Below are 25,244 nucleotides of genomic sequence, written 5' to 3' on the forward strand. Positions count from 1 at the left end.
GGAAAGGGCACCTTTTTTCCCTAGTCTTCCTTTTGCTGTTACATAGTTGCAGAATCCTTTCTTCTGGCCCTTCACATCCCTTGCCAGATTTGCCTGCAGAGGGGCCTTGGCTTTCCTAACCCTATCCCTGCAAGATCAGAAAGCAACTCGGTGCTCCTTTTGGGTCACCTGCCCCTGCTTCCACCTCTTCTACTCTTCCTATTTGGGTTCTGTTAGCAGCTCCTTGTTCATCCATACAGGCCTTCTACCACCTACGCCTGACTTTCTACTTGTCAGGATGGATCTTTCTTTAGGTCTTCCATACAGAGACAGGGGAATCTCCCAAAGAAAAATCTTCAATAGCGGTCAGTCAACTCAGACAAATGTGAACTTTGCAGTGAATATTCCAAAACAACAACAAAATGCTGCTAGGGAAAAGCTCTTTTTCAATCCTATTGATATGAGATCAACACTAAAATAACAATACACCCTACTGTTCACGAAGCATTTTCCTTCTGAGCATCCTATGTATTTTTCCTGGGTAACACCAATCTTCATTATGCTAGCTGGTTTTTCAGTATAATCTCATATAATTTTTTCATGCCTTCTTTATACCTTATGGGTACTTTTGCAAGAGGTTTTGACCTACTCTTTAAATGAACACAAAAAGCAGCTTTTAGGAGAAAGTACTTTTATAGAAATCAGTCTGAAGCTCTTCCGCTGGGAAATAAAGCAGCTACGTAAGTGTCTTAAGACAGGAATCCTATTCATTAAATGTTGAATAAAAATAGCTACAATGTTTATGCCTCCAACAGCTTTAAGCGAAGGCTCTAAAATAATATAGTAAAGGCAAGATAAGTCAGGATCCATGCAACTTTTATTTTAATAATTAGACAAATACAGGAAAATTTGCAATAATCTATCAAAAACGTATCTTATCAAGAACTGGAAAGGTGTTTAAAAAACATTCACATTCAATTCAGGTTATGTACAAACCAGTGTTTGTAAAAAAGAAAACACCAAATGCTTTGAGTGTAAAAGAATTCTGTTCTAGTTCATTTTTCAGCATTCCCCATGACCTAGTTACCACTGAGACACAATCACAGTGCAGACATGTTCCACAGTCTATTAAACTCGTTTCAACAGCATCATTGCCATAAGTAATCTTTTTTATACAGCATTTTGAGAAGTTTCATCATACAGTACCATCCACCCAAAATGTACTTCTGCATATTTAGTTCTTGACTGCACTAATGGCAGAACAGTCGTCATCCACAGGCCCAGAATACATATACTAGGTATCTACATCTCTACAGGTATATATAGAGAGATATATCTCTCTCTGTCTCTCCAAGAAGCACCAGTCTCCTATGCCTGAAATAGTCAGGGTCTGCTTTGTACACTGAGGAGATTAGCCATTTTTAGTGGAGCACAGCCCTTGATTATTTGGCTCAAAGAAGTCATCATCTGCCTAGTCAGAACTATTCTGAATGTATTGCAATATCACATGTATACCTTCAAGACTCACCTCACGCAGATGACATTTGAATTTGAGTGCCACCATAATAGCCATACACAGATATGACAGCATCAGACATCTCTGTTGTAAGACCAGCTTCCAGGGATCTCTCTTTTTAGCTCTGGATTAAATCCCCCAACATTAAAAAAAAAAAAAAAAAAAAAAGAGAAATGAAAGTGGCTGGGTTTTAGGCAAATCTGTAACTTGCTATTATGTTTGTTTTCTGATTTCTTTATTTGAAGCTTAGCCAAAGGAGACTAATCATTGATGTAAGCTGAAAGGTGAGAGAAAGCTATCATGGTACTCAGTTTCAAAATATGAATACTGAAGCAGTCACACAACAGTTACCAGTCAGTCTGCTCAGGGACAAAAGATATGAATCTAGCTACTAGGGTTACACAATAGTTCTTTCAGAGCTACAGTCTTATGTGCTGTCATTAACATACTAATTTAATAATAATGAAAACTCTCTCAAAAATGCAGACTACGTATCAGAAATCTTTCAATTATGCCAAGCTAACCAAGCTGAAATGGTTCACGATCTCAAATTAGATTCGTATTTTAAGACAAAGGAGATAAAAGTGATACAGCCTTCACGCTTACGTAGTAACAATGCAAATGCAAACAAAAACTATTCTCAATTGAACCTTATGGACCCAAGTACTGAGATGATCTTTAGTTGCAAGATCTCATTTGGAACATAAGTTACCGTGACTTGGCATATGAGGGCAAATCTAGAAAACTTCATCGGGTTTTTGAAGGTGTACGTAAGACTTCATTATAAGCAGTGCACTTTAATATATATTGGCCTGGAATTGAAAAGCAACTTCCCTTCTGAATTTATTCTGATTCAAATACATAAACTTGAACAGTTTCTGAGAATATAAATTTTATAGCCTCCACTACCGTAACGCCACACTAACTCAGAAATGAAAACTTCAGGATAGCAGAAGCAGCTTTGGGGAGTAGAAGACCAGCAATTTAGTGTTTGAATGTTCTGAGCTCTTCCTTGGGTTGTACATCTAACACCCATTCAAGTATGTGGAAAGGTTTTTGTGCATTTCTGTAGATTCTAAAGCAACTCTTCATGGAGCTAGTGCTCCCATGGTGCATATTTAAGCCAAAAAAACAAACAATAAAGATGATTGCTGCATTTAAGTAAGAACTCTTAACTGAGAGTCGGCTCAGATACGCAAACAGATGCTAGTGATGCCAATTCTTAGCAAATCTGTTCTATACAATGAAACAATAGGTAGGATGTCTGATAAAACACACAAGGGAATTTTCTTAGATATAACGCTCAGGAAAGAGACAAGTTACAATAGTATCAAAACAACTCAAAGTCTTGTTAAAAAAAAAAAAAAACACCAAACCAAAAGACAATCAACCTGTTTTAAGTCAGGTTCATTGCAGCAAAATACAGAACAGTGATTTAAGCTAGAAAACACAAACAAGTTTGACTTGAAAAGTCAGTGTAAGCAGTTTTGATATGGTTAGTTTATTAATGCTATCCATGACGAATCAGCACACAAGTGAGATGAATAAAAGTACTTTAGAGGAGACAAGAGAATATATTTTATGAAAATGTAAATGCTAACACCACAGTTAGCAAGTCATACCGGAAAAGAGACAGACGTTTCCAAGGACAATCAAAAATCAGTCCTTCTTGGTTTTAAAGCAGATTTATACATCACAGCCTTTGTTCCCTTATTTGGGAAATGGTTGATGAGCATCTGTGATGTCTCAGTCCTTTGAAACTATAGGCACTGAAACAAAGCCCCAGAAAAACACGGTGAAAGGAGCTTGCATCAGGATTTTGACAGTTGTTCTACTTGGCAAGGACTCCAGTATCAAGATGCAAGTAAAATGGAATGCCCGTCAATAGTACCCACTCCCTATGCTTCCCTCAGAAAAAAAAATTACTTGTACAGAGTAAGAGCCTATGGCAAAACCAATGTCATCTCACAGAAGTCTCATTTCCAAGCAATTACTCATAAATGAGTTCTTTAAAATGAAAACAACAGAGTTTAGTAGTTTTAAGGTTTGAATAGATTCTTTTTCTTGTAAGAAGTTCAAAATCATCTTTTCAGTGATTGAGTTGTCTTTCCTTTCTCCAGTCTTCAGTTCTGCACAGGAGACGTAATCAAAGTGAAGAGGGACACAAATTTTGCTCATTGGTAACATTACTTAATGTCTCACCTAACTTAAGTATCCTCATCAATAAAGATACTGCACAAAAAAACCGAACCCTGCCCAACCTGAGGTGTTAGATGGTTGAGTGACCAATACTTCAGGTCAACAGAACTGTAAACCACGTTTTTGAAGAGGAAAAATTTCAGTGATTCATTAGAAGTGCTACTAAAAGCACTTTGGCCTCTAGATCTGGCAAGCTAAACTTCATCTGGGATTGCTGCAAATGTCCACTTATTTCGTAAGAATTTCAATAGAAGGAACATACACCAACAATGCAGTCCGTGCTGTTAGTGACTATTCTCAAACACAGGGTTTGAAACGGTGTTCTAGCAAAACGATTTGCAAGAGCACAATGAGTAACTCCTGAAATTGCTTTTTAATGTGGTTTATTAACCTTTTAAAGTCTAAGATCCAAATTAGGACCTTATGATCTACTAATGCCAAATAATTCAGCCCAAGTCTTAAGTAGCTACATAAACTGGAGCAGGTGTACAGAAGGTGCACTCCATGCTTGAGGATACAAAGTATTAAAACTGGTAAGAGGCTCTAGTTCCAGTAGGGGGCGGGGGGAAAAGCTTTTAAATTTATTAAATCAAGCACACTCAGGCACAGAGGCTATGAAGTGGTGGAGTACTCTTAGAGTGACAGTACTTTCTCCCTTTGTCGAATTGCTACAAAATCCTTTCTCGTTACACAAAGAGTCAGGACTCCACTGTCAAAAAATCACTGCTGAAGAAGTCTGAACTGGATTCTCTCTCTTCAAGCGGTTACAGGGACAAGTTCCATGTGATTTGTCAGCTTCCTCCGTTAACATCAAGGAAGTCCTGAGCACCCTTAATGCAGTGAAAATAATCAACCTGTGGTAAGAGATCACATTGCTGGTGGAAGCATAAGCAATTTTCACACAGGTGGTCCTTACCAGAGATACATATATCAGATTACCTCTGATATAATAGCACCTGGTTTAGACCGGCCATCAGAAGAAGCCACTTTCACCCAGGAAAATTCATATGGTGCCCAGTGCAGCAGTTGTCTCAGGAAAAAAAAAAAGCCATCATCAGAGGAAGGTGTAATGATTCAGGCTTGGAATCTTGAGTATTAAACTTCAGTCTCACTTGAGAACTGAGGGCAAAACATGTTTCCTCCTCTCAGATTTGCTACAAATATCCGTAGAATACCAGCATCAAGTGTGCTAGATGTAAAACTGATGGAATGCTAGCTGGTCCATAAATGGTTGCACCAAGTTATCTGTAGCAAAGTAAAAAACTAGCCCAAAGGTTATGGAGATTGGAAGAGCTGGTAAGGCCTTCTTAAAGATGGCAAGAAGCAGAAGTGTAAGGCACAGACCCTGAGGGGAAGAAAAAAAACAAAACAAAAAATATAGGGAGAAATTAGGCAACTCTGACAAGCAAAAGCTTACATATATAAACATTAATCCCACAGAAATACAAGATACAGTTCATGCTTTCCTAAACTAGAGGCTTAAGTGACAGACACAGAGCCAATGAAGATCACAACTAAAGCCCTCAGCAGTTTTCACTCTGGCCACCAAATAAATGAATTCCAAAGAAAAAAACAACATAGCAGTTATGGCTTTGTCCCTGATGAACAACAGAAACTATCCCTATTATAATATTACATTATACTTACAATTAATATGGCTACAAAACACGCTAAAGTTGTATTCCAGTCCCCGCTCGCTGTTGCAGAGGCTTTGCCAACAAGGACACTGTAGAAAATGAAGTCTCCTAAACCTAGCTTTACTCCTCCTGCAAAAGTGAATATATGGCAGTGTTAAGTATCAGACAGTCTACTAATACTACATATCAGTAATTGTCAGAGAATAATACAGATTTACATGAAGTATCAACAAGACTTGCCAGTAAGAACATTTTCTTTTCAAAACTGGAACCACTCCTGAATCAAGTGATAAACTCTTGAGAAACAAGATGGCTGAGAAACATTACACCACTCAATCAATTAATCCTACAGTTACAATTTTTCTATACTCCTAATCTCCTGTAAATACAAATGCAACATATACAAACTCAGATATTTGTAATTGTATTTGTTGGAGGGTTGTACACTTTTAGTTGTCATGCCATATTCTGCAGAATATTGAAGTACAACTCCTTTAAGCTGGCCGAGGGAGGGGGAAAACAAGTCCCTTGCAGGTGATGTTTTATTTGCCAGTTAAAAATCTATACCCAGCAAAATATTCCACTGCCCTCCCAATTTTCCTACAGAATTCTTACTAAGGTAGTTCTAAAATGCACTTGTGTGTAATTACAGAGCATATCACAGAGGCAAAAACCTAACATATTTAGTCCAAGATGCAAGGTTCAGGAAAACTCATGAGTTCATGTCTTATTCTTTTAAATAGTAATTGCTACCTTAGCAACAACTCCGAGAGCACAATACTTGACTATTTCTGAAAACAAAATAATGAAGATTTCATGAACACCAGTTCACTTTCTGAGCTTTCAGTCCAAGATATTAAGTCAGAGAGGCCAACATCAGGTCACCAGCTGTTTTCATTTGGTCTATCATTTACTTTGTCACCTGATTACAGTCCAGCCCAAAATCACTTTAGCATTCTAAGAGGAACTCAGAGCATCAAAACAGAAGTGTATGCCTGGTTGATCATTGGGGAAAAAAAAACAAAAGGAAAAAAGAAAAAAAAAGGAGACAAAAAAAGAAAAAAGGCAACCCTACTCTCTTTCAGCAGGCCTCTATAATATAGTCTAGAAGACTGCATTCATGAAAAGCTCTTAAGCACTAAAACACCCTTTAACTGCTGAAACAAAACCTGGATGCTTGCTTTCAGTGTGACAGAACAATAAGCAAAGGCAACCGCTACATAACTCCTTCCACACAAGCGAACTCTCCAAATTTCTAATAAGTTACTCCAAACTTCTAGTAAGCTAATGCTGGCTGACAAGTCTGACTGGATCACTGCACATCTGTCATTACTATTCACTGTAGGAATACAGGAAGGAGAAAATTATTAGTCTGGCTAGACCAAGAGTTTTTGAGTGAGTTAACCAGTTAAGTACTAAAATTGCCCAATTCCCAAAATTTTTGCATCTTAATGTTATTTTTCTAAGCTCTAGAAATGAAAATGGAATTGCAACACACTCTGAATTTGGAATTTTTGGGACAAAGTAAATTCTAAAATTGTTCTTAAAGTGGAAGTCTCCATATTTTTAAAGAGAGCACCTGAGAATCAGAAGAAGCAGTTGCACCTGCTAAATATGGTAGCATCACAGGGGGAAAGCAGTTTATTAGACAGGCAGACCCTAATTTATTTAGAGCTTTGCAAATCTAATAGCAGCTTAAACTCCAACTGGAAATTAGGAGCCTGTATCTGAGTATTGCTATCATATGCTCTCCAAAGATAGTGCACCTCAGCAAGATGCTGCAGAAAAATAAGCAAACTCATGGCATTCTGCATTCATTTCAATCTCCAGTTAGGTTTTAAACATTGCTTTCTACAGAGTGGATTACAGTAGTTTAATCTTGAGGCAAGAAAAGTTAATGACTACATTTACACGGCCTAAATCCAGAAGAGGTGATACACGGCAGAACACCGGCGGGAAAAGACAGAATCTAATGCATCTGACTGTACAAGTGTCTGAAAGCAGCTTGTGCTATTAAATTTTTGAGTCTGTGTATCAAACCAAAGAGCAATTTGGTCAATATAACTCACTCCTGCAGCAAAACCAAAAGCTACCAATATTTCTATGAGGCATGTCAGTATTGATCATGAGCAAGAGCAGCTCTTCAGCTTGCTATTAGCTCACAGCACACTATCTGTGCAGTCAGGGTGACTAAGACTAACCAGCTTCAAATTTACTAAGTCTTTCAGACACAGCACTCCATACTCACGTTCTTCAGGGTCTTCACTTGTCTGAGAGTTACTGGGCAGAGCCTGAACAGCAGCTCGTGATTCAGGTGTTGATTCAATGGGTCCTATTCTATTGTCCCTTTGTTGCTGCCATTCCTGACTAAAGCCACCATCATCTGCTTCAGCATCTTCATTCTGAGCCTGGTTTGCCGGAGCTCAAAGGAAGAAAGGCATTTAAGATATCTTTCAAAAAACGTGCCTTCTAAAACACAACAATCTCTCCACATGCAAGATCATAAAGGAATGAGAAAGAAAGAGGTACTCCGTAATATTTAGCAACATCTAACATTTGCACACACCATTACAAGACACTTTCACTTAGGTTTTTAATACTTATTTAAACAATCAGCAGTCCATGTGCCCTCTGTAGTCACAGCATCTACATGTTGCACTCAAGTCCTAGTACTCAGGAGTACTTCGACATAACAGAGTGGAAGTTCTGTGGTGGCTTAAAGATCACAGTTTAAGGGATAAACTCTCATCTAGTACTTCTTAGCTTCTTTAGTCAACATTGACAGATTAACTTTCCAGTAAAACAGAAAACTTCACTGAAACTCACATATACATACACCCCGTCAAGCATGTTAAATTCAGAAACTCTGCTCGGCTTTAATAATACATGTAAACAAACCAACCCCATGTTTTTAAACACTAGCTGCACAGCCAAGAGGGCTAGACACATTTCTGTTTAATACAAATATAAATGAATTAGCATTATACCATATCATCCCAATTTGACAAGCAATTGAGCTCAGTCAGTAGTTGTCTACTGAGAGTCATTTCATCATCAACATCCTGGATCCCAGAAAAATGGATGCAAGAACATTAACCGCACAATAAGAAAGCAATTTTTGAAGTCTTGATAGATTCATCATTCCTAATAAAGTCTCCATGCTTTCACTCTTCAACAGCAACCAGGACACTTAAAAAGCTAAAAAACAAGTATCCATAAACATGTATTCCAATAAAATAACAAAGGGTTGTCAAAGAAAAACTCACCTTGTTTATCATAAGCGGAGTTTTTCGAAGTTTTCCGTTGGGCTTCTGGATCTTCCTCAGCCATGTTCACTAGCCATACCATCGTTGCTATTAAAAAAAACAAACAAAAAAACCCCCCAAAACAGCACAGTTAATCATATCTTCAGATGTATGCAATTCTGAGATAGTGTTGGCATCAATCTATTCTCTTTTTTTTTTTTTTTTTTTTTGATACAACTATCTTTTGCAACAGGCAATTTTACTCTCATTAAAGCAGGGTAATATCTGGAACACAGCCAGTACCAGCTACAACATGCATTTACAGAATTTGGTGAATAAAAGTTTGATTCCTACTAGATGTTGAAATAAACGGCAACAGTTGCTGCCAGAGAAATTACTTCTACATATGAGGCCCACTGAAAATCTGAATCAACGATTTCTTTACTTTTTTCCATTAATCAGTCCTTTTATCTGCAATTAAAAAGGTCTATTAAGACTGGTACTGAGGTACCTCAATTCAGAAGCAGTATCTGCAAACTTAATTGTTCTCTGCCCCCACCATCACAAAGAATTCTCCAATCTGGAGGTAACAAAATGTCGTCACACTTAAACAGTGTATTTTAACTCAAGTTTGTGGTTTCTCAGCATTGAACTCTCCTCCCACAAAACAGAACAGGCAGCTATGAGTAGTGTCAGTAAAACACAGCAAGAATGACAGAAAAAGAAACCTCTCCCCTTTCTCCTTTGTAAACTTGTCCCTGAAGTAGCCAGTCAGCCTACAGCACACTTTCTGCTTCCAAATACAGGCCTGCCTTGAGCACCAGTAGCATAGTGACTTGTGATTAACCTCTTTCACTGTTTATCCGTATCATTATGACTAGCAACATGGAACTTCAGAAACAGTGGAATTATGCACTAATTGATACACAGGTTGTAACAGCAATTTGCATTCAGCAGGTTACTTTTTGCAACTGCAGGGAGAAACAACGTATTAAAAGAGACAAGCCCTAGGCAAAGTAGTTCTGTAAACTAATCTCTTCCTGGCAATTTCTCCTTTTCCTTCCAGTAACACACAGGTTATTAAGCACTTAAAGCTGATAAATATTTTCTGAAAACACATATTCCCTCTAAACAGGTTTAATTCACAGCCTAATGACATACTTCTTTGGCCAAAACAACGTGTATTACCATTTTTTCTGTCTGTATATTTATCTTGAAAGATCTCAGCCAGAAGATGTTCCATGTTTTTGACTCAGCAGTGAAAGGAAAACTGAAGCCCAAGTGAACAGACTAAGAATTTCAGTTGACAAGCATGGTGTTAAAACACATAAAAATGAGAAAATCAATTATCTGAGCGGGTGATTGTAAGTTTAATGTATTTAACGAAATGTACTTACAGGAGTAAATAAGTGCTGGGAAGAGAGTTTCATTTCTCTCTTGAGCTGTTTCAACTAGCATTCGAAGAGGACCTTTAGGACACAGGACAGCAACCAAATCTGAAAGGAAGAGTGAACAGATCTTACATCACTGCAGACATACTTATAAGGTTTTTCTATACCAGTCTCTGCAAGGGTTATAAGATAAAATGTTACCCTGAACATAGACTTCTGAGAGCGCCATTGGCCACAAGTCATTATCCTACAGGAATACTTTTTTAATATTCTCAGTTATGCAATCTATTTTACATATTACTGTAATATGTGTACAAATTAAAAAAATGCGATATTCCTCACTTAAGATATTATGCAACTGCAAAAGTACCTGCATCTGTATGTTGACTTGCAAGTTGAAAGCAAAAAACCCACGAAAGCTACTACTCAACTAACATCTTGGAAATACCCAAGCTTACTTTCTATTCTCAAAGCTTTCCTTAACCCAAGTTTCATGCTAAAAACAAATTAAGATAACAGGTAAGCAAGGCTTACTAACTTCTATGAAGTAGGCATGACTGCCAATTTATTCCCACTTAAAGAGGAGAAAAAAAGTGAATGTATATGAGAGGAGGAAAAAAACCAGATTTATTAAGCATTGCAGAAAAACGATGTGTTTGCATAGATTTGAGAGGTGTTCAAACGATATTTAGCATAAGAAAAGAACAACAGCTTTTTGTTGCTTCCTTCGATTCTTGTTCATGGGACAGTATATGAAACTGAGTGAACAAGTAAAAATTAACTGAAAAGCAATCATTTACAAAATAGGATGACTGTACAAGTTACTCATACAGATCAAAGCACAGCATCAAGAAAAACTGATCTATCAGATGCTCCATTTGCTTTCTGACCTGAATGTTGATGGTTTGTTAATGAAATTTGCAACTCCACAACCAACCTCAGCTACTTTTCCCTTGTCTTGCCTATTTGGACTGAAAGCTGTAACATTTACATATTAACCTTGCTACTACCTTTTGCAGTTACTACCTCTAAATTCATTTGAAACAAAATCTGACACCGAAAGGAACAGCTTTCTTGTCAGGAGCTGTATGCTGCACAAAGCAGGCCTTCTGTACCTGAGCTAACCGCCCTAGCACCATTGCTGATCCTGCTCAAATAAAGAATTCTTAGCATGGGGTCACAGGCTTTGAAACTTATCTCCCCTTTACTCAAAAAAACCATGTTATGGTCTCGGAATATGATCTGAAGAGTAATTTTCTTTTGCAATCACTGAATGAAAGCTGAATGCTTGGAATACTCAGATTTGTTCCAGTCATACAAAGGGTAGAAGTGGGGAGAGGGGACTGGAAGTTTTTTTTAATGTGCCTTATGATCCATGAGCATACGCACGAGGGACATTTTTCGTCCCTCTGAAGGAAGAGGGCACCTAAGGACTACACTGACCTACCAGAGCTAATCAAATCTTACCAACCCCTGCACCTCTACAACTGGACAGATTCTCAGTCTTTATCAGTGACTTGCAGAGTACACATTCACACCTACACGCTTCCAAAAAAATTCAAGTTATGAGCACATCCTCATGGATATGCTTAGCTGTAATGTTTTAATTATGTATAAGTAACCGGATTTTAGTCTTGCCTGGGAACTAATTCAGTATTTGAGATATAGAGTGATCTTCTTACCAGAAGTGTACAGTGCCCTCTAAAGCTTCACAAAAAAAACTACATCTAGGTAATTCTCAGTCATCTTTCTGAAAAAACATAATATGCGTGAATTCAAATGAATTTTCTTTTTATTTAAAAAAATCAAGGAAACAGATCTCACAACTATATCCTTCTCAATGTAAAATTACTTTGAGTAATGAAAACTTCACTCCTTCCTTGCTTCTTCCTCATTATATTATTAGGCATAGATCAGAGTGTTGTTTCAATGTCCACAAATTTGAGCAATTCGTGGTTTGGGCAGATCTATATCTGTATGGGACTGTACACAAACAAGCTCCTAAATTCTGAACATACGACAGTTTCCAAGGATTCCTGAGGAAAATTAGGAGACAAAACCTCTCTACCTTCATAGAAGAGATAAAATGGCAACATAGGACTCTTATCTCCTCCTCTCTTGAATTACTTCAATTCTCTTCCACAAAGAATCTAGCAAGTCCAGAAAGCATGAAGGAATATGGCACCACAGAGTCACAGAAACCCCTTAGCTGCAGGGGACCGATCTTGGTTTAGATCATGATCTTATTTCTGAAGTCTGTAATCACCTTATCCATTACTTTGGATGATACCCACACACACACACACACACACACACTTTTTCCCAATTAAGGTCTAGTCAGACGAATGGAAAAATCAGGCAACAGAAGAAATTCCCACCCTAATACCTGTTACTATGCCTTGCCCCAGACCTTACCATACACTGAAATGACAGCCAGGATAAGCCACGCAGTCCATTCAGGAAGGTACTTGATGAACACCAAAGCCATGAGAGCGCTTATCATAATAAGGTATGCCTGCTGGAGCCGAAGCGGACCCTTCCAATGAATACAAATCATTCCCACAACACCGAAGTTCCAGATCAGGAGTGCCACCGTAATGTAGTCCATGGCAACGTTGTAAGTCTTAAAAACCTCACTAAAAAAAAAAAAACAAACCAAAAACCACACACGGAAAAGAATGTGGACTGCATTTGCTTAAAACAATGGAAACAAGTTACAGATGCAAGCTTCAGAATATTTCTTTTTTTAAATTTTCATACTCAGTGTAGAAGCACAAATGCAAAATTCTATCTCCTATTAGTACTTAACTATTCGTCACAAAGGGGATAATTTTACCAATGTTTGCTTCACACCAACTCCTTCACTTTTCTGAAAATTTTCATTAATGTTCTTTTTCCTTCACAATCAAAGCAGAAACTGACAGGAAAGGGCACTGATGGCAAAATCAGTCATTTTGATTATGTTCATGATTTTTAAAATCAGAAGAATAAGAACTTGTGAGGTTATAATGGATCTTTAAAGGCATGTAATCAGATCTCTCTCTACTTACCTGTCACCTGTGGAATGGAAACACTTTGGTAACTTCAAAGAAAGATATACATGGCTAATCTATTTTATTCTTCAACACAAATACTGAAGTAAAAAGCTTTCTTTTTGGACGAACCATGTCACTCTGTCACACCAAATACTATAAACCAATTAAGACCCTCAACAGGTAAAACCAAAATAGACAAATATGTTGTCACCAAATCACAGGTGATTTTCACTGACACAGGGAAGAAAGGGTTGTGATGGCTTTTTGCAGATTCTGCTGCTACCAACTCATCAAGCCACTAATAACCTTATAACTGGCATGATACTTTCCCCAGAAAACTTGTCTTCCATAGTTGTTAGCTGGCCTTTGAGACGTACAGCATTAACAGGATGTCCCTTACTGCCGTCACATGTAATCGGTCTACAAACGCCCTCCTCACTCACTGGACCTCTGCAGAGGGAAGCCAGCACTGCTGCAAGGCAGCAGGGACAGGTGAAGGAAAGTAGAGTGTCAGGAAAGCCTTCAGTCCCTCTACTCGGACCTTGCTCATGAAGAGTGTCAGCTCCAACCCAAACCCAAAGGAAGTGAGCCTGGCAACTTATTTCCACCCAGCCTGCACAGCACTTTTGAAATACAAGGCAACATGTGCTGCACAAGTCATTATTAAGGTTAAAGAAAATACTGACCAAAAAAGGCATCACAGATCACTTTCGGCAAAAATTAGTGACTGAAGAAACACCATTTTATCCCCCGGAGACGAAATTAAATAAGCTTCTTCAAAGAGGAGTGTACCTGTCATCAAGTGGTACAAAAATATACGCAGTACAATAATTTCATGGCATAACTCTAGTTACAAACCTTGATTGGGTCGCTCGTTTTAGAGAATACCAAGTATTATGTACAACTTTTCTTGATGTCTGGATAAAGGCACACTTCCAAATTTGAAAAGAAAAACACTAAATATATTTTGGTGAAAGAGTAGATTTTTTTCAGCTGATTCTCTTCTGCCACTTCCATGCAAACAGCCTTTCCAGATACAGCCCACCACCAAAGCCATGAACTTAAACAACTGCCCTTGAGTCGTATGGCTATGAAAAATGAAGTTATCAGAAGATGCGCTAGCAGAATAAGCTACTCTATGGAAGACAGCTTATTCTGGTGATGCATGTGATGGACAGCTTCTGGACAATATCATATGCACTATAAACCCATAAATGTCTCTCTCTTATGTGTACTCTAAGAACCTATATAAAACTAAAAATTTTATTGCAATAGCTCACTATCATTCTTCTTAAGATTCAAGGGCTAGTTCTAAAATAAATACAAACACAAAGGGATACATGAAAAAACAGCATATTAGTGCTTTAGTTCACTTACCCCAGGTAGATGAATGAGAAAAAGAAAAGCAGCAAAAGAGAAGAAATTATAAGCCAGCCATGGATCACCTGGAAAAGAAGATATCAATACATATTTTTTTCTAATTTGTTATTTTAAAGTTAATATCTACTTAAAATGCTTTTAAGGTCATTTTCCCTTTTGATTAAAGCAAGAAAATGATATTCAGATCTCTCTCTTTAGTTGTTGCTAAATTCATGTTTAGTCTATGCACATTATTGTATTTCAATTTACACTTACGAATTTTAAGTTCTTTGTAGTCTTTCAAGAGGGGTTCTATACAATGAAAACTACTGTTTGTGTATTTTGAGGCCATTTTGATAACAGTGGCATTATAACACAGCAGAATTATCCAGCATTAACACAGATGGAAAACATGATTCATTTTTGCACAATTTAAAAGCCTGCTCTGATTCCAAATCATTTTCAGAATACAGTTACAGAATTAAATGCTGGAACACAGAAAAACCTTCAGTGCTTATCTGCTAGAATTCAGAATTAGCACATCACCGATGAATGACTACATAAGGATTTCTATATTCTCTATCAATCATCTATAGACATAAACCCTAATTTTGATATGAGAGCAGATATACATGCCCAACAATTTACCAAAAAACAATTCAGGGTTGTACTCAGCAGCGACATGCAGAGACTTAAACTTGGCAATGACAGGTGCTCAGACTTTGCACTGACGAAAGTGCATACCACTCTTGCATATTACTGTGCAAAATTAAAAATTAAGATTGAAGAGCCCTGTAACTTCGGTAATCTCTGAACTGAGAATGAAAGATATATTTTTTTAAATTCCCAGACCCAACACTGCAGGCAGATAACCAGTCAGAAGCAATAATCTAGAAATTCAAGGTGAATAAGAAAATCTGCTTCGAATAGACATGCTCAGTGGAAAATTAACTGGTTAAATTAGCTATATATGTACACCAGATCAAAGTATTCAGAAACTTTAAAAACTGTGTTATCTATTTATCTTCTTCTGATAGATGTGTAGTAGAATGCATCTTATGTTATAGCTTTTAAAATATTTTGCAAAACTTAAAAGTAAAGCCCATATGCACACAAAGGAATCACATTTACGCAAGGCAATCGGGACTTTCCAGCAAATTAAGAATCTAGCTATTGCAGTTAGTCATTTAGTACATTTAGTCTAATACTAAATTATTCATAAGGATTTTTAAAATTCTAAGCAATTTTTGAAACATTCATTCTTCTCCTTCACACCGTCTGTCCTTCAAAACAGGTTCAAATTTAACCTTCAACCTAATAAAATCTGTCATTTAACTTGCTAATGTAACAGATTAACTTCCATATTTGCTAGTTTATTCTCAAAAAGTCTTTAAAAAAAAACCAAAAAAACCATACTAAAGCTGAAGGTTGATAGGTACCTGAAACAGAATCCAACTTTCAAACAATTGTAAAAGCATCTATACATCTAAGCAGTGACTTAACAAGAGTAACTTTATTTCTGTGTAAAAGTAGTTGAAACCATGTTAAGAAAATGGCAAAGCAAGCTGCGCCATTTCTTTTAATAACATGACTTCTATCTGTAGGTCTTCTATTTGTAGTATAAGCTCTTAAACTTTCCTACCACTTATGAAACTAACATGAATACTAATACTTCAATCCAGTAAAGAGTAAAATGCTAATGATGTCAAACACCAAGGCCACAGTCCAGCAAATGTTTACACACACTTTGCATAACTACTGTCAACAGTACTAAAGAAGGTACTTTCAAGAGTCAACCTAAGCTGGCATTTTACACACAGATGTTTGTTTTATTCTCAGTATGTACCTCATTTACTACAGCATTTTCCAGATCACTGGCCTCTTTTCATACAAGTGATTTTTCCAAAGTATTTCTTGTAAGATTTGGCCGGTGTTTTCCTAGCAGGATACCATGACAGGTTTGTTGCCTTCTAATTAAAGAATTTTCATTCTTCATTTGACAATCGCTTCAACACTAATTGATTGCTGGTACAGAGTCGGCTTTGCCTGCTACAACTTGAATAAAACTAACGGTTGCAGAATGCAGAGAAATAAAATGGGCTACGGCAGTCAGATTTTGGTTAGGCAGAAAAAACAATGAATAATGCAGAGAATAATAAAATATGTTAAAAAAAAAGCTAGTCAAATACATTCACCTTCGATGCACATGTTTCTGGTTAGATTTAGGAGCTAGAATCAGGACCATGCTTAACTTATCAGGTACAGGAGAAACACAGGAAACTAACAGCAGTAATGCTGAAATAGTATTTCCTTTCTTTAAAGGAATTTTCAGATAAAAATCTTGTGAAGATAAGCAAATTATCACTAACAGCTGGAGGCTTAACATTCTTTCATTATAAGCTCCATTCTCCACAATCTAGACTATATTCTACATATAGAACTGCATGTAAAATACAGTTACCTGTCCATTGAATTCTGTTTTACAACATTCTGGTAGAGCAGCACAGAAATACTCTGTTAGCAATTCTAAAGATAAGTTAATTATTTATTTTAATTAGCATAAAATATAACTACAGGAAATTTCTGTTGTCTAATCATTCTAATTTTTTAGTATGACAATTATTTTGGTAAGGAGAACATGCAGTGCTTTGTAAGGTCAAGAGGAAAGCCAGAAATGTGAAAAGCTTAGTAAAAACTAGTTGATGTCTTCAGCATTTGAGGAGAACTGACCAGCTGCCAAGGAACCTAGCTGAAGTACATCAGTTATTTGACTTCATTAGAATGAACAGAATTGGCAGTTTAAAAAGAAAAAACTTTGTCAGTTCAGATTTAACACTACACTGTGATAAAAGAGAAGGTCCATACTTTAAAAAAAACAAACACTACTCCAAGCTGTATGCAGATTCAGGCAAAAATAATTTCCCCAGTCGCTCCACAGACACTTTATAAAGGCGTTTCACCCACAGTCATGAAGACCAAACCCATTTTTCCCTCTTGAAACAAAATAAAGCGGAGCAAAGCTTTGTGTCACTGCATTGATCCCACTGCCTGTTTTAAAACTATGAAACAGATTCAAGGTTCTGGCTGCACACTGGCAAGTTTTATTAGGCCAAGACTTGTCAAATGGATCGTTAAGACCAAAAGACAACCAGAAGTTTTCACAAACAACTCCTCCTAGGCAGGTGACACTGCAGTTATTTATGCTAAGCCTGGACTTGCCTCGATTACATCATTATATGATTGAAGTCTTTCACAAAAGAGCCTTAGAGTCTCTGTGTTTGCTATAAGGATATCGCCTGGCGTGTACAGCCATGCATGCATCACACTGTTGAGAGACTTCTATACTGGGGGCAGGGTGGGGAGAGGGGAGCCCTTGAAAAGTCTCTCAAGTCTTGAATAGATTTCAAATTGTAGGACCAGGTCTGTACTTTGTAGTTCTTGACTACAGGAAGATTTTAGTAGATGGACATCTCACAGGAATAGGAAGCAATGCCACCCTAATTCTAACTGACAATACAGCCAGCAGTGTTAGCACTGGGCCTTTGCCTCCCTGTTGTGTCAAAGGAACAGAAGCCACAAAATTGAAACAGTGAATTGAATCACCAATTCTGCTACTTTTGCTCCCTCATCCTTGATAATCCCTCATTTTGTTCCAATCTTGATAATAAAACTAGCACAATTACTCAAGTCAATTGCATTTATACTCACCTTGTAGCACCTGTATTTGTAAAGCACAACCAGGAGTATGGTCATGACAATGATAACACTGATCATGATAGCCGCGTTGAGAATTGAATTCAGGGCTCTCTGTCCTACTGTCTCTGTCTCTTCTGTGAAAGGAGTGTAGATGCTACAACAAGAAAGGGTCAACTGAAATGCTACCGAATACACAGATGTTTCTGTTATGAGAGGCCAACATCAGATGAATTTGCAGTAATCTTTCAATTCAGAGCTGTAAAAGCAACAGCTATTTTCTACTTAGGCAAAATCTGAAAGGCAACATAGTATCAGATTAGGCAAATTTTAATTAAAAAAAAAATTTCCTTAGAAGACCTGCCTTTCCTACATTCTTACTACTGTTTTCTACCTTGTAAAACAAACAAAAAACAGAACTCCATGTTCTCTGATACAATTACTCACATGCTATGAATCATGAGACAATTACTGCAGCTAGACCTTTATAAGCACACCATCTAGTGGGCTTATAATGAAAGGCTCCCCCGTCATTTCAACAAAACAACGGAGAGGCTCAACTTCTTTGGTTGGGGGTGAGCAAACACCACAAATAAAATCTCAAGAAAAATAATTCTTTGATCAACAACTTTGACAGTGAAAAAGAACTCTGTGTTTTATCGAAACATTTTATGACATGCTTATGTTATACCATCATTTCAAGGACAAACAAATTTTGAATCATTTTGTCTAAACTTTTTCACAGTGGAACATTTAGACTGACTTGCTGCAGGTTCTGACAGGCTCAGTGCTCTTCCTTTGTCTCCTTTCTCTCAAATGAGATTTCACTGAAATTGCCTTTTTTTGGGAGCAAAATTAATATTTTGAAAAAAAAAAATATAAATTTCTATGCAGGGTACTTGTCAGGAAAGTTTATGTAACTGCAACAGAAGTGAACCTCATAAAGCTATCTTCCTCTTGCATTTGAATTTCTTTATCAAACAGCATAGGCAAGCCAAAACTTGGCATATATGTTATTTCATTTAAATCAGTAATTTTTTTCCTTTTGGTAAATCTTTGTATTCTAGCAGAGCAGAACTGAAATAGCTTTCACTCAGAATTGAGTTTATTTTATAAATACCACAGGGCACGACAAACTATTAAAATGAGGACTAGATTTGAATCAAGCAGTAACAACTAAGGTTTTATCCTGAGAGGTCACCAGACAGACAACAAATTTAAATAGTACCATGAATATCGAGTCTGGTTTCTGCAAGGAATAAAATAGAACTATCTTTCGGCAGGTGAAGGGGAAAGGGGAGGCAAGAGGGAGTTCACTGCTTGAATTAGACTCCTGAAGAAATGGTGATTAAAGAAAATTATTTAAGTGATTCCACTGAAAAGATAGGGGGAAAAAATTGATACATACAGCTGTCCATCCTTGCGTGTATAAAAGCTGACAGACTTGATGGTTGCAACAACGACCACCATGCAAAGTGTGACAGGTACAAACAACATAATCACATGTTTGGCCCCATATTTCAGTGTCAGCTCCTCATCTTCTTCTTCGTCTTGTTCCACAACTTGCTGAATGTTGTTTTGTGGCTGCCCATTGGTCTCAGACTCGGGATTGTCATTTCTTCTGCGCTCACTATTATCATGGCGACGTCTTTCACTATTGTCATTCTGCAATACACAAAAAACAGTTTCCTTAGAAACTATCCACAATCATATTCCTGTATACTAAGCTGAAGATGATCTTGAGGAGGAAACGTGTAAGGTAATATTTACTATCAAGAACACCTGCTGCAGCAAGGACTTAAACATTAGTAATTAATTGCAACACATAGTTATCAAAGGAATGGGAGCACAGGGTTATGTTAGAAGCATTTATATTAAAAACAGCAGCAGCTGAAAGTAGGCTGGTTGCATCTAACAGCCTATATCGCCTTTCTTTTAAACAGAATTTAAAAAGCTGAATAAAGACAGACAGCTTTTTCCCTTGGTCCAAACTACAGTTGATACAAGGGTGCATGACAGTAGATTACTCATAGCTTGACAAGAATTAACTGTATCTGTTCCTAGAAACAGTGCCAGACAATCATTTATGACCCTAACTCCATGAAAATCCCAAGAAAATTTCTACTTTATTTACTATGTCACTCCCACTACTGTATACTGACTAGAAGATATATTAAAATGGAGTTTCATGAGGTATTGTGTTCCCACATTTTTAGCAAAAAGAATGACACAGAAATGGTGATCAAACTCAGATAATTCTCAATCTTTATACCGAGATTTGATCCCAAAGTTTTAGCGTAATGAGCTAAGCATGCAGATTCTGTCTCTCCTTTCCCAAGCATACTACTGCCACATCCTTTCACTGACATTGAAGAAATTACACGACTCTTGTCAGCAAATATGAAGAGAGCCTCCTAGCCTTCCTGGTACTGCTACATGAAACATCAAGGGTGTAATGCAAACACAAGTACAGAGGTAAATTTTCAATGGAATTAAGATTAACCACAAGCAAAAAACCAAACTGGGAACACCACCTACAAGTAAAGGATCAGGCCTGCACTCCTCCTCCTGTCACAAACCTTTTTCCCGCTCTCCAAGAAGCCCCCTCAGCAGGGGGCATTCAGCCTTTTGTATGTTGTGTGCACATACACAGAACCCAACAGCAGAGTCAGCTATGCTTCACCTGTTCTGGACTACAAAGAAACAAGACCATTTTATGTTTACCAGTCACTCTAAACAAGTCCTAAAGTGCAACAGTCTATACAGACTACTCTTTCTTTTTTTACCGTATTACCATGTCCAAAATCAATGCTCCACTGTTCCCATTCCCTCCACTCAAGAGATTTAACACAAAAGAGATGTAACACAAAGATTTTTTGATTCCTTAAAAAATGAATCTCATTTCTTCAGAATTAATTCAAACAGTTCAGTTTGAGTAAGTGCACTAAAGCAGCTTTAGATTAAAATGTACAATAAACTGAAGTAAGATAGTTTTTGCAATACCTTTAAAATATCACTCAGTATTAACTAAAATTGCTCTAGACATAAGATAGGGTATTGAAAATAACCTAATGAATTTCCACTCAAGTGCTCTTATGCAGGTAATTTCTTCCTTAAACATGCAACGTTGAGGTCTCATTACCTGTTCTTAATAGCATTTCCAAACATAACTGCTGACTTGTATATCATTTACTCACTGCAGTTTTTCGATAAATCAATAGTAATTTTGGAAATTCTTTATAAAGAATTTTCCCAGCCCCATCCTCAGAAAAGATATGTTAAGCACACACTTAGGAACTCATAGTGGGGTTTTCAAAAGCACTTAAGTGATTACGGAGTACAAGTCCCTGGACTTTGAACTGCAAACACTGACACTGCTAAAACCTCGGTTGAAGCTTCACTACTTCCCCAACTCCTGAAAAATTTGCTTTTACAAAACATTACAAAGTAACAATACACACCAAACGCTTTGCCTATTTACTCCTTTTTTGTGGTATCCTCAGGTTGAACCTTAGCAAAGTTTCAAGAACTGTCCTCTAAGAAAATTTGCTTTATTTTTCAAAATGGAAACTGAATATAAGGGGAGGAAAAAAAAAATAAATCTATAATTATCTTAATTAAAGAATTAAAACTAGCAGGCAACCAGATTTTGAGAGTTAAGCTTTTAACCTTAATTTAGTATCGTAAAGTATGTCCTGAAAAAGATCTTGGGTTCAATATTATTTCTGACTAAACGAAAGATTCATTATAAATCACTTGGCACTTTGCATAAAGTCCTCACAAACAATTCTTGGAAGTCAGATAGAAAGAGGAATATGGGAGAATGCAAACAAAGAGATCATGTTTAATTATTCTGAAATACTGGCTGCAATTGAACCTCTCTTTGTACAGATTATAGCTCAAGTGTAACATTTTTCACTTTGATAGTAAAATCAGTCTACAACAAGACAACAATAAGCTTATCCGGCCAAATAAACTGCCTAAGATGATCATAAATAACACTACATTGGAGATGATCAGCGGCTTGGAACACTCACAAGTAAAGCAGACCTAGTATTTAGGCTTCCACACTCTTGCAGAATACGTTGCTCCTTCTCTGCTGTAATAGCAGTCCTGCATGAGGGAGCACTTACCCCTATCTTAGGCACATAAATATAAAAAGTACAATAAAAATCCACAGCTTTGCAAAGCAAACACAGAAACAGCCAAAGGAAAAGCCTGATTAACTAGCACACAACTACAAAAAAATGCAAAACCAAACATAAAGAGAAAAACTGAAGAAATTAGACCAATATGTGCCATTTTATTCCCTTCACTAGTTAGGAACAAAGAGACAATCACAAAATATCTTTACATACTAAAACACAGTGCATGAAAACTAGATCAGCATCAAAAGAGTTGTAAGACTTATTCTCTCATTTGCTGTTAAAACCAGAAAAAAGTTGTCCTTTCAGGCTACTAAAGTATAGCTAAATGTGACATGCGTGTGCCCCACTGCTTAAAAGAACAAAGTACACTCATATCCTACCTGATTGGTATTAAACAGAGCAGAGGTCACGGACTCTTGCTGAAGTGGAAGCAAAGGAACAGATTCTTCACTTTCCTCAGACATAGTTAAAAGTGAAAATTCTGAAGCTAAAAAGTCAGTAACACCTGTTGTAACACCGTAAGCAAACGTAAGTTACGAACTACGCGCTTTCAGGTGAATAAACAATATCAAAAGCAAATGACAGGGTCTTTTTTCCCTATCAGGAAAATAGTTAATAGCAAACCCAGAGCAATGCCCCTGAACCAAAAGATAAAAAATTAACATATTTGATAAGAAGTTTTTATTTATTGAATCCAGATTTATACATCAGGAGCAGAGCACCTTGCCTGACAGTAGGCACAGACTTCATTATTTCTCACATACACCATTTATGTTTAAAGGTTGTTATACAGTGACAGATATTGAAGACTAGGCTGAACTCTTGGTGTGTGACTGGAAGAAGAAATGGCAAATTATAGTACTTGATGATTTCTGTTAGCCACAGAAGCTAGATATACTTAAGCAGGCAAAGATTTTTGTACATATGTACAAAAACAAAGCGGATGTGTGAAAAAAAAAAAATTATTACAACTAAGTATTGAAAATACACCTAGAATTATGCTTAAACACGGAGAGAAAAAGCACAAGTAGTAGTTATTAATCAGTATAGTCTGTTAGTGAGAAGAAAATAGAATCATCCATCCCTCCCTGCTGGGAAGGAGCATCATCAAATTATCTATAAGGATGGTGAGCCCACAGTTTATCGCTGAGCTCTGCCTTTTTAATCTGGCCAAAGTATTCAATAAAAGTTAATCTCTCACCTGTCCAAGATGAAAATAAACCTTTTTTAATTTCTTCTGAAGTAAAAGCACAAAGGATGCAGTAGGAAAGTTTCCATTTTTCAGTTTTTATTAACAGTTTCTGTAATCAGTAAGGTCTTAAGTCAGACTGACTTCTTAATTTAAAACTAATTTTCCAAATGTTTTACATTTTTACTGATATAGCAGTATGCTGATCTGAGATAAAGACAAGGATTTTCCAAAATTCTACTTAAACTGCTGGACAGTATGGAAGAGTTAGAGCATGGATCAAAATATTCTCTTGAATCACTGTCATAAACACAGCTACAAGTGGCTCAGCCTCAGAAGAACATTTCTGTGTCACAAGGAAACATGATACTCAAGAGCTTTAGCAGGAACAAAACAACTGAGTATGACAAATCCAAGAGCCTAAGCACCACACCCAAGTAGATCATCTAAACCTGGTTTTACCAAAACACATGCAATACAATGAGTACAGTTTTAGCAACAAGTATGTGCTTAGGTCCTTCAAAGGAAAGATTTAAAACTTTATGGTTTGAGTTTCCCCTTCTCCCCAATACCTCAAGAACTCTGAGAGCAGCTTGACAATTATTCACAAGACAAGATGGTGCTGCTCTTCCTGCACAGGAGCAGTCCTCCAGCAACAGCAACAACAGAACACAGGCGGTTTGCTCTACCTAGACTAAAATTAACTCTGTGACTAAGAAACTTGTGAATCAAGCAGACCACAGTCAGGCTAGATCAAGACAGCTCACTAAATCCTCTCAAGGTCAAGGTTTGACACAGGAGCATCCCACACCATCTTCTTATTTCTTGAGGGCTTCATCATCTCAACACCAGTTTAAACTCGGAGAAGTCTTATTGTATATAAAAATAAGTTTAGAACATCAGGTATTTTACAGAACATGTCTTTTGGCACTGTTTATCACCACAACCGTCCAGATAGAGAAAACTGCTCCCAACAAACAGAATTCTAAAAGTTCCAAACTGTATTTTCATCCACATTCATTATTCATCCTGATTTAACTGCTAACAGGTAATAAAATTTTATTTGTTACATACGGTGTTGCTGAGGTGGTTATCAGGGAAGTTTTCTGTCAGCTGCCCATGCTGAAACTGGGGTAAATGTGCAGACAGTTCTGTCATTGGGGCTGTCCTCTGGAAATCACTTATTTCTACACAAAATTGATCTTCCTCTTGAGATGCTGAAAGGAAAAAGATGTGTAAAAAGCCTTTGTTCTTATATGACCAGGTTCTCCATTCCCTCCCTACCCCAATTTTTAGAATTCACACAGACCAAAGACAACCATTTTCTATGTAAACCATGATACTGAACTGTATCACATCCACTAAGAGGTCATGATAGGGATTTTCCAGCATAAAAATAAGAGCATCTGAACTTTATCAAATTAGTTCATCAGCCACGGAAGTAAGCCAGCAACAAACTAATCGTTCAAAACAGTTCTCCATTCCTTCTTGTGCAATAAATGAGAAGCACTGCATACTTCCTTAGAGCACAACTTACATGTTTTTATCTCAGCAGAGTACAATTGCTCCAGGTTGTTCGGTTTTGGATTGTCAATAAGCTCAAGGGGAATGTTTAAGCAAGGATGACTTGATTTACACTTGATCATTTAAAATGCAGATATATCTTTAGTACTGTAATACCCTAAGAGTGCCACAGTGCTACGCAAACCAGTATTTCTGCTGAGCCTCAAGAACTAACGTGCATTCATTTGCCCTAGTGCTAGGTTTTATGTATCAGCTAAATGTACACAAACATGCCATACGTTTGTAACAGCTTTACACATTCTTCCATAAAAAAGTCACATGCTAAGATT

General features: G+C 37.1%; 1 protein-coding gene across 2 annotated transcripts; it reads right to left on the minus strand.

Annotated features, from left to right (window-relative positions):
* Positions 1 to 4,403: 4,403 nt before the first annotated feature.
* Positions 4,404 to 24,610, minus strand: PSEN1 (presenilin 1). Of its 2 annotated transcripts, XM_009695550.1 has the most exons (11): positions 24,466 to 24,610; positions 22,583 to 22,621; positions 19,463 to 19,719; positions 18,070 to 18,211; positions 14,380 to 14,447; positions 12,383 to 12,603; positions 9,974 to 10,072; positions 8,598 to 8,684; positions 7,580 to 7,753; positions 5,342 to 5,460; positions 4,404 to 5,039 (listed from the first exon to the last, which is right to left on the minus strand). In XM_009695550.1, exons 1-11 carry the CDS (start codon positions 24,547 to 24,549, stop codon positions 4,884 to 4,886), a joined length of 1,446 nt encoding a protein of 481 aa, XP_009693852.1. In that variant the 5' UTR covers positions 24,550 to 24,610; the 3' UTR covers positions 4,404 to 4,883. The 2 variants fall into 2 exon arrangements, with proteins under 2 accessions (XP_009693852.1, XP_009693853.1); XM_009695551.1 differs by lacking the exon at positions 22,583 to 22,621.
* Between the last annotated feature and the right edge of the window lie 634 nt (positions 24,611 to 25,244).

Source organism: Cariama cristata, unplaced genomic scaffold (assembly GCF_000690535.1).
Source record: "Cariama cristata isolate BGI_N322 unplaced genomic scaffold, ASM69053v1 scaffold7382, whole genome shotgun sequence".
Lineage (NCBI taxonomy): Eukaryota > Metazoa > Chordata > Aves > Cariamiformes > Cariamidae > Cariama > Cariama cristata.

Excerpts from the sequence above, each read along its gene's own strand:
- PSEN1 (XM_009695550.1), bottom strand. The coding sequence starts at position 24,549 with ATGACAGAACTGTCTGCACATTTACCCCAGTTTCAGCATGGGCAGCTG. Across the intron at positions 10,073-12,382 it reads GGCTGTCATTTCAGTGTATG|ATTTGGTTGCTGTCCTGTGT; the intron begins GTAAGGTCTGGG and ends TCTTCCTTTCAG. Across the intron at positions 5,461-7,579 it reads AAGTGAAGACCCTGAAGAAC|GAGGAGTAAAGCTAGGTTTA; the intron begins GTGAGTATGGAG and ends TCACTTTTGCAG.